At 47.4% G+C, this 9,730-nt stretch overlaps 2 protein-coding genes across 2 annotated transcripts; both read right to left on the reverse strand.

The window, feature by feature from the left end:
* Nucleotides 1-983, reverse strand: CCR75_001249 (uncharacterized protein). The gene is made up of 4 exons (XM_067959353.1): nt 856-983; nt 718-800; nt 577-655; nt 1-509 (listed from the first exon to the last, which is right to left on the reverse strand). The coding sequence occupies exons 1-4, from the start codon at nt 938-940 to the stop codon at nt 187-189; spliced, it is 570 nt and encodes a 189-aa protein (XP_067822005.1). The 5' UTR covers nt 941-983; the 3' UTR covers nt 1-186.
* Nucleotides 984-1,059: 76 nt separating this feature from the next.
* Nucleotides 1,060-2,587, reverse strand: CCR75_001248 (uncharacterized protein). Its single transcript, XM_067959352.1, has 4 exons — nt 2,381-2,587; nt 2,200-2,295; nt 1,418-2,125; nt 1,060-1,340 (listed from the first exon to the last, which is right to left on the reverse strand). The coding sequence occupies exons 1-4, from the start codon at nt 2,468-2,470 to the stop codon at nt 1,197-1,199; spliced, it is 1,038 nt and encodes a 345-aa protein (XP_067822004.1). The 5' UTR covers nt 2,471-2,587; the 3' UTR covers nt 1,060-1,196.
* Nucleotides 2,588-9,730: the final 7,143 nt, after the last annotated feature.

The following is a 9,730-nucleotide window of genomic DNA, read 5'->3' on the forward strand; positions in this document are numbered from 1 at the left end:
CAATACAAATTTCTCAATACATTAAAAGTAGCTGTACTTATATAATAGCTGTGCGGTGTGCTTCTGGCAAATAGGATCAATTAATCGCATCAAGCGAAGTAAAAACAGGACGCAAAGTTGACTGTAAGCTCAAGGATATAATCGCGGCATTGAAAGCGGCATATTGTATCTCTTCGCCTCTCTCATCTACTGCACGGCACAGCAGGCCGCACATGGGGCCCCATCCTTTCCAATGCCGTTGGTATTCGCAGTCTCCACATCGACGCGATGTTTCGCTGCCATATTCACGTCTACAGTTCGGATAGGAGAATTCGTCGATGCTGCATCAATCCGAGAGACGGATAAATTGTCTAGATTCTTTTTGGCGACATCCAGAGGCTTTTGAGTGACGAGGCCTCCAGCCTGCCGCCACAGTAGTGCATCCACCCAAAACGCAGCTTCGTCGTGGGAACGTGCCTTGATCGTGTAGACACGCTCGTTCAGCTCAATTGTAAAGAGGCCAGGGCCATCTACTCCCCCAAAAACAAATTTGTCAATGAAGTTTAAGTACCAGCCAAGCATCGATCAAAATCGTACCGACGTGATCTTCTTGCAGCAGTGTGATGGCACCCACCTGCGGTAGATTTAGCGCAGCCAGTAGCTTTTGTCCTTGTTTCTACATCAAGTAGCTCTAATCAGTAGAGATACAAGGGACTGTAATGCCAGCGATTGTAGCACCTTGTAGTAAGTGAGGAAACAACCATTGGTCTCGAACCATCGCTTCTGCCACTTGCCCTCACGCGTCTTTTTAAATAAATAGCCTGTAATGTTGCTTAATACCGCCGTCGTCGTACATTTGCATTGATTGACACGAACCGCGAATTTCTTCCGTGCGAAAGTTGGCTGTGCCAGCGCTGCTGGCTTTGTGCGAAGGCGACGAGGCCAGGATGCGGTCCTCCATTGCGCGATTTGCAAATGAAAAGAACGAGGATTTAGAAAAAAAAAACTTTAATAAAAATGGGTAAAGGAAAAGCAAATATGATTATCACAACCTGTCTATCTACACTTTGCACCCACGTCATTTTGTGTAACTATTTCGACAAGTGTTATTTAAAATCAACATGTGTCATTTCTAATAGATGGAATGTTCCTTTTTTGAAAGCGTGCAAAGAGTTGTACAATTGTCTCTCGCAATACACAAAAACATCTTGCTAAATTTACGAAAAGACGTTCGTAAACACGACTTTAGTCTTTTTGCCAACCCCTTTGGAGGTTGACAATTGATTCGCAGGTAAAGCTTCCGCGTTACGAGTCACGCGCTTTTCGCCAGCATTGCGCGTTCCCTGACGCGTTTTCTCCTTCTAAACACCATAAATTGTAGCCACGAATTCAATTGTATTCGAGAAACAAGAGAATAATGGCACATGAAAGCACGTACCGGTCTATCAAGATGCGAAAAGATCCCACCCGTGGCGCCGCCGACTGTTTTCGACTCGCGCGGCGTCGGGATGCGGTGTTTCGTCTTGTCTAGCGCTAGAATGTCCTGAACCGCTGCGAAATTATCAATCGAGCTGACATTGTCGGCACGATTCGATTCCATCTCGCGCTTTCGCTTGCGGATCTTGTCCTTGCGCGACGTAACCACACGAACAAAGCGCGACTCTTCAAACTCCTTCTTTTCCGCTTCCTCGCGCGCTATTTCTCGATCGACACCGCTCGTGCCGCTTGCTAGAATTTCCGTCGGCCGTTCGCTAAATTCCTCGCGTAATTCGGCTAATATTGTACTCTTTTGCATGCGCTTTCGATTGCGCTCGTCTTTCTTGGCTTGCTTGACTTGCGCGCGCTCTTCCTCTTCGTATGGAACCGCAGCTAAGCGTGGCGCACGGTAAACACCGTCCTTGGAACGATCGCCACCGTCGTCGTCTTCGTCGTCAATGGGTTCATCCTCAGCAGCTAGTTGGTCCGGTTTTGGCGCGTAATTTAGAGCCTCGTCCAAGCCTTTACCGCCAGATAAGGCCACTTTAAGCATTTTATCGACTTGATACTTCATTTTGCGGTCAAGTGGGCGCATACGCTCCAGAAGCGTGCGGTACCGCACCAATTCTTTAAATACGGGGTGATCCTTCACCTTCTCGGGTTTCTCCACCTTCGAACGCACCAAGGCAACAAACGTGAGCGCACAAATAGTATTGTATATATAACAATATATTGCTATAAAACCTTAAGCAGAGCAAAAAAGAGCTCCATTTTGGTGTATGACAGGAGGGCGTGGTTCTTCACCTGCAAGTATGTCATACCAGCCGTCGTAGGAACTTTCTACAGCACCATTTTAACCCACGCAACGTTAAACACATCGCTTTAATCAGCATTATTACAAAGTGAGTGCTATCTTCGCTGCAACCTCGAGAGTAGCCTCGATATCTTTCACCTTGCCGAGCACTTGGGTCACATCGTCCTTAAGTTGCTCGAGAGAGTGCTTCTCGGCTGGCATAGTGTCCCAAAATAGTAGGAATTGTCAGACAAGCTTGATTGTTCAATGAGCGGGCTCGATTTGCGCAGCATAGCCACTTATATGGAGGAAACTTAGGCTGCTTAGCGCAAGGAACGCACCTCCTACTGTAGCCATGTGGGTACGCTCTAAGCCAACAACTTGACCGAACGAATTATGAAAAAATTCGTTAATTTTTGCCAATCGATGAGCGAGTGCTTTTGCTTGTCCAATCATGTCGACATAAAATAACAAATTGTTTCGTGAAATTGATGTTCATTACGACTTAAGTCAGTAGGATTTTAAATTACAGCATCCGCTACAATTAATGTAATGAGCACCTTTCGCTAGTACTGCACAAGAACTAGCCAGCCTGTATCATTTTTAGCGATGATAAAAGGCCTTTGAATACTTTACGAACACGACGTGCAGAGGAAGTTTTTAAGCTACTAATTAGTCTTAGCAGAGTAGTGTTAGAAAATTAAAACTCAATAAACATCACTTCGGATTTTGTTCTCTACCAACTAAGGCCAATCATAAGAAGGCTTTGTATCTATAAGAGGAATGATAAAATATATTTTTTTGTAAAAGGAAATAAATAAAAAGTCCAAAATTATTATCTTGTTTTAATTTTGACTTAATTGTTCCAGTATTACCAAATTTGGTTACGCAAAAAGACATTAAGTTCTATTGGTTGGTTAAATTTACCCCGTTAATCGTTACAAGAAGCGACTAGGCGGTGCGCTAGGAGACGCATTGCATAGCAAGCTATTAATATATTAAAGCCAGTAGAAGGAAGATCGTTGCGAAAGAACTTGAAATATTAATAATACAATTTTACTTTTTCCCTACACAGAAGCATTAGTAATAACCCTTGGTGGCTAAGACTTCTTAGCTACTTAGAACCCCCCTCTGCACGATGTGTACGTGAAGAAATCGAGGCACCCCACCTTTAGTGTAATACCTGAAGTTTGACAAGTACTATCTCCAGTACTAGCAAAAGGTGCCCCGTTACACCTGGTAGAATTTCGTAGTCCGTTCAACGGCCTACGCACGTTCCATCCAACATGGATATGTTGGATGAAGAAGGAGGGAGCCTTCAGGCCCTCAAAAAGGCTATCACGCAACGCGTGAAAGGTTCAATTGAGTGACCTTGAAAGATCGAACGCATAAGTTCGGTCGTAGGCAGCCAGCCGTTGGCGTGATGCTGTTCACTGAACACAGAATAACTTACTGCCCGGGTATATCGCCTATTTCGTGTATTAAATCGCCAAGGTAATATATACACTTTAAATATGCCTTGAAGTATGCGAACGCATCCTACGTTCTATGTTGGGCGTCTTCGCCCGTACAATCAGTTCGAGGCATCTTCCGATTCCTGATTACACCGAAACGGTTAAGAGCATCAGCCAAAGCCTGATGGCTCCGAGCCAAAGCCTTTTTTCCTCGGAGCAGGGGATGATTCTCCTGATCCAGACGATCCACATTTTACTCCAAAGAAGAGATCTTTTGACGATCTGTCAACAGATCGTTTCAAAGGGAGTGATATGTCCTTTCGTTCGCCAGTTGTTCGGTCGCAATCTGCGCACAACTTTTCAACTGGTCGCGTGAAAATTTATCGACCGTCACCGCTAACGCGCGGCGGCGGGATCGCTCGTGATCTAGATTCTAGCTTGAATAATAATGGGTGTGATTCAAATCACGCTGTTAATTTGGACTCGTCAAACGAGACAAACCCGATCTTTCCATCCCCTCCGCATCCTTTGATGGATTCAGGTGGTGAGAAGCGCTTCGTGCTGAGTTTCTTGAACCACCATGAGGGCATAATATTCCCCAGATACCAAAACTGCGCAAAGGGAGTTCAAAAGAGTTATCTCGTTCGTTGGCGAGGGTTTCCACCCTCACATGAAGTTGGGAACCTCGCTCCCAACTGATGTTGGACGTTCCGGATCTCGCCTTGCGGTACGACAAGACCCATCCTCCTCGGCAGAAGGTCTATCAGAGAATGAGCGATTCCCGTGCTCGTAACAGGATTGAGCATTCTCAATCCCTTGACGCATCTCGTAAGAGATGAGAGTCCTCCAATGGGGATCTTTGAGAGATTATGCTTCCTTAAAGGCATGACCTGCACTTTTAAAATAGCATGAGCATGAGTCCCCCACGAGAGGCAAGGAATTCCTGCCTCTCTAGACAAACGCTGCAACTTATAGCGTGCACTGGTTACGGTCCGTTTCTCGAACCAGTCACGAAAAGCATTCAGCTAGTCAAGCCAGACCTCACGACCTATGTTTTGTACATTCTGTACAAAGGCTGTCCAAGCTTGACTAAAGGTTTGACATCTTTTGCCTGTTTGCAACTGTACGACCGATGCCGGTAAAAAACGTGGATGAAGAGTCATGTCATCTTTACCAGGCTTGTGAAGCCTGGACGAGTCGAATAATGGGAACTGATATTGATCATTGGTCATACCTGACCAATGAATAAGGTTCTCTTAGAGGGTAACCAAGGCCTCTTTTCAGGAGCGAACCGCAACGTATTGCGGTCCCTCTCCTGTCGGCTCATGTTAACGTTAACGTTAACTTGGCCCTGGGAGCGATCCCTAGATTCACGCCTTTTTTGGAGATGTACACTGGCATCACCAGCAGCACTCTTACCTTCGCGGCCACGTAGTTCATGGTGCCGCATACTAACGTCACCAGAGTGGTCATCGCTCTCAGAGTCATCTAAAGATGACTCCCCACCAAAGAGGTCCGACGAGTCAGGTCATCGCATCTTTAATAGTCACGTTAGAACCTAAAGGTTAAACGGACTCGGCCCCAGGTGACCGGCTGCCTTATCAGTCGCCTGATTGGGAAGATGCAGGTGACTTGAACCAGTCACCTACAATTAGTGTAGGTGGCGCCTGATAGGAGTGGCGATCTCGCCCACCTAATCGCGGCTACCTTACTCTCGTCCATTCAGTCGCATGCGTGAAGCGCTGCCGTACGACGGATTGTGGATCTCGAGGGTCAAGTCTCGCGACTAACCTCGGATCTTTGTGATGTCCGAGCAAAGGCTCGTCAGGGTTATAAACGCTTGAAGACTCGCTTGGACCTTTTTGAGCAGATTATGGTGAGGGATCCGCGTTACTCGCGTGATGTCCTTTGCTCTCCCAGTTCTGTTCGTTGTGGGAGGAGTCGGTCGGCTGATGGGTTTTCGCCTTCTCTGTCTCCCTCACCTGAACGACGCTTGACTCACAGTCGGTGTCACCATAGGTCTCCTTAGCCAGATGGGGGTATGTGACCTCATTTGGGTCTACATACCGTTTCAGACGACCCTCGTACATACGAAGTGCGTCTACATATACGGGGGAAGGGTGGATCTATAATTTAGGTCTCAAACCTCTTCTACCACCGTAAAGGGCCCAATGAAACGCGGCAACAACTTCGTAGTACATCCAGGTAGAACAGAAATTGCATTATAAGGTAGGGTAGCAGTATTTACAGTATTTATCACCCACTCTAAAGCGTTCATTATTTTTGCCAACATTTCGGTCCGCATATTTTTTTGCTTGTTCTGTGCGCTTGTTATTGCGTCACGGACTTTTCGCGTGATGGCTAATCGCTCATTTACAAAGCGTTGAGCCTCGCGGACGTTTCAAGCATCAAAATCGCCCATGATACCGCCGAGAGGACGATCATAAGGCGTAGTTTTATTGACCACTGCTAAACTAACAGGGTCACTAGGGCAATTTTCTGTCGTTGAGATGATACCCTCGCGGGTCATCGTCATACTGACAAAACTATGTTGCTGTTTCGAAATGTGCATAGTGAGGGGCCCTCCCCCACAAAGACTCGGGCTGCGCACAAACGAGACTGGCGTCCGAGGAGGGCGCAGTTTGTTACTATAAAATGGTGTCTCACCCGTGCTGGCGTGGACACTGTTATTTATAGCGAACTCCACAAAGGGCAATTGCTTGCTCAACTCTTTGGAAGTTGCTATAGTGCGTAAGACATCCGCCACGACCCGATTGGCACGTTCTGTTTGATATCGGTCTGGAGATGATCCGCGGTCGACTTGTGGAGGTTGCTACCTAGCCGCTCGAACACATGTCGCCAAAAAGTATACGTAAAACGTGGATCCCGGTCAAATACTATGGACTCGGGCATCTTGTGCAGTCGGTAAACATGATTTAGGAACAAAAGAGCTGCCTCCTTGTCTGTGATCGATGTTTTACATGGTGCTTGATGCACCATTTTGCTCAGTTTTTCTACAAAGACGACGAGCCCCGTCCGATTCTTATGATCGGGCGGCATGCAAAACATGAAGCCCAGACTTACTGACTTCCAACATTCGTTTGGAATCGGTAGCGGCTTCAGTGGTGCAATGCTGGACGGTGTAGGCTTAATGCGCTGACACTGTTTGCAAGAGCGAATAAAGTTGGCCACCCATCGGTATTGGTGTGGCCACCAAATCCCTCTGACACTCGTAAGAATGTCTTTTACGGCCAGAAGCCCAGTAGATGGCGCATCATGGAGCTCATGAAGGATCATCAACTTGAGATCCGTGTCATGAGGGACATAAATTCTCATGGGATCACAAGGCGACAGCTGATGCCATAACATGCCATCGCTGTAGCTAAAGCACTTAGCGTAGCTTTCAAATGCGACGGGAGGGTCACCTTTCGTCCACCAAAGTGACCCATCAGCAGGCGACAATGGTAGTCCTGACTGTAGCTCTATTTTATTTCAGAGGCTAATGAGCTCGTCACGTGGTATGCCTTCATGGCTGCCAACGTTGACGGCTGAAATTGTGCTTTCGCACTAGACATACTTTCCTGGTAAATAACCTCGAAGTCTGGTCTGCGCGATAAAGCGTTAGCCAAGACAATCGACTTGCCCGGCTTGTATTCAACTTTGAAATTAAATTAATAGAAGAATGGAAGCCATCTTGCCATTCTAGGCGAGAGGTGCGGTGAGTTTATTGCGGTCCGTAGTGATGCATAACCACAAATGGCTCGGCGCCCAATAGGTGCAAACGAAACTTGGCAAGAGAATACTTTATTAAAACTAGCTCTTTATAATGCACGGGATAGTTCAGTTCCGCGGCTTTTAAAAGCCGGGACTGATAAGAGATGACACAGTCAACGCCGTCGTCATCCTTCTGCATGAGCGCGCTGCCGATTGCAAAATAAATTGCATCGCAGGCGACGCTAAAAGGCTTATCCGCGTCTAACATTGCCAAGATCGGTGGCTCTACAAGAGATTGCTTCACTGATCGAAACGCATCACCTTGTTTCTTTTAAATAAACCTATTATGCGTCCTTATTGAGGAGGTGAGATAATCTTTAGTTTGCTCAGCATAATTCTTGCTATATTTATGTAAGTAATTAGCGAGCCCTAAAAATTGGCGCAAATTCTTCACATGCCGTAGGATTGGCCATTCCTTTACTGATTTACCTTGTCTGGGTCTGCTCGTACACCATGTGTACCAACGATGCAGCCCAGCACAGGTATCTCAGGGACCCCTATGACGCACTTTTGCAAGTTGACGTACAATTGGGTGTCCTTCATAGTTTGCAACACAGCGTCTAAATGACGCTTATGCGACTCTATTGCGCCCAGCCCGTCCTCGGCCTACTATATACGAATTCATCTTTAAAGTAGTTGGGCGCGTAGGCACGGTGCTGACGCACCACGTGAATCACCACCCGGGAGAATGTCGCTCAAACCTTGGGGCATCACAAGCCACTCCCAAAGCATACCGCTTGGGGTGCTTTCAGCTATTCTGGCTACATCGAACTCTCTCATGAGTTCCTGATAGTAGCCATCCTTCAAATTCAACGCGGAAAAGATAGTTGACTTTCCGATGGAGTTCAACAAGACATCATTTCGCGGGATTGGCGTTTGCGCCGGCATGGTCGCCGTGTTCAGCTTATTCTAAGCATGAGCCACGCGCCATCCACCTGTGGCTTTACGCACACAAAAGCTAGTTCTCTCAATCAGTCTAACGACCTGTGTTTCCAAACACGGCACAGTGAGGCGATTTGCTCTCACGCACATGTCCCGCCTTGGCTCGCATGTCGAAGAGCTCATCGATAAAATCGACTTGTTTTTCGGCAACGGCCATTGCCTGGTCACACAATATTTTGTGCCAGGTTCGAGGTCTATTGAGTGCCCGATGTCCCTATCCGCTGGTAGGCGACTCGGCACTCTTCAGGGAACACATCGCGATGTTTTCACATAACTTAAAGAACGGACTGTCTCTCAAGACATCCCAGCCTTAAGCAGCGAACCGTTTCTCTTTGTTTGTTCCTAGGACGCTCTCGTCCATTGTGGACGACGAGCAACAGTCCATCAAGTTCTGTTCTGGAACCGGCGTGACTATTTTGTGGATCTTTCTTTCCTTTAATTTGGCAACGAGAAGAACCCAAGACATCTCCGGGAGATTTTCTATCTCCTCGGGGATTTAAAGACTTGCCGGAGCACCTCAACTGAGGATGCCTCCGCAATTTCGTCTTTGACGGCCTCGAACACCACGTTCGAAGGCACATCCTCTTTGTTAGAAATTGATCCTGAGGTCACTCGTTTAGACGTGCCTTTGATCGTCCTAATCTGTCGAATACTCGTTCTTCGAGTCACCACGACCTTTCACTGGGAAGCGGGTGTCGCTACTCTCCTGGCTAACGCACCCCTTTCAACCGCACCAATCTCTAGGCGCTGTGCCGGTTCATTTGACGCTTGACTTCCTCTCAGCTCGCTGTCTCCTGCTACAGGCTCTCGGCTCTGTGGAGGACATTCAGACGCATGACTACTTGTTATCGTCCTATTCACTACCTCAGTCTCCACGAGCTGGGTAGGATGTGGTGACGTTATACATCCGGTCAACCCACCCTCAACTGTGGTCGGCAATACATCAGTTGCATACGCCTCTCGTAGGAGCACATCCCTTCCGGTGTCCTGCGTAGAGTTCGTAACTGTGCGTGTACGCCAGTCTATCCATGGTTGGTACTTTGCCGACCATGGCATGCCTAGGATAAGGTCATACGGACTCTCCATACTTAGCACTGAACTTCTCTTTGCAACAGAAGTCACTAAAGCTGAAGGCGGGTCCTACCCGAACTCCTTCAGACTTAACGAGCGCGCCGTTCGCTATACGAACGGTCGCCTCTTCTCGATTGCCATCCTGGCAAAGCGACTCAAGCATCGCCGGTCTCTTTCTTAGAGCCGCGAGTATTACAAAATTTTGTGATGCACCCGAATCCACTAGTAGGGTCATCACCTG

This window comes from Bremia lactucae, linkage group LG2 (genome assembly GCF_004359215.1).
Source record: "Bremia lactucae strain SF5 linkage group LG2, whole genome shotgun sequence".
Taxonomy (NCBI): domain Eukaryota; phylum Oomycota; class Peronosporomycetes; order Peronosporales; family Peronosporaceae; genus Bremia; species Bremia lactucae.

Excerpts from the sequence above, each read along its gene's own strand:
- CCR75_001249 (XM_067959353.1), bottom strand. The coding sequence starts at position 940 with ATGGAGGACCGCATCCTGGCCTCGTCGCCTTCGCACAAAGCCAGCAGC. Across the intron at positions 801-855 it reads TCGCACGGAAGAAATTCGCG|GCTATTTATTTAAAAAGACG; the intron begins GTTCGTGTCAAT and ends GCAACATTACAG. Across the intron at positions 656-717 it reads GTTTCCTCACTTACTACAAG|AAACAAGGACAAAAGCTACT; the intron begins GTGCTACAATCG and ends TACTTGATGTAG.
- CCR75_001248 (XM_067959352.1), bottom strand. The coding sequence starts at position 2,470 with ATGCCAGCCGAGAAGCACTCTCTCGAGCAACTTAAGGACGATGTGACC. Across the intron at positions 2,296-2,380 it reads ATATCGAGGCTACTCTCGAG|AAAGTTCCTACGACGGCTGG; the intron begins GTTGCAGCGAAG and ends ATGGTGCTGTAG. Across the intron at positions 2,126-2,199 it reads TCTTTTTTGCTCTGCTTAAG|GTGGAGAAACCCGAGAAGGT; the intron begins GTTTTATAGCAA and ends GTGCGTTCGAAG.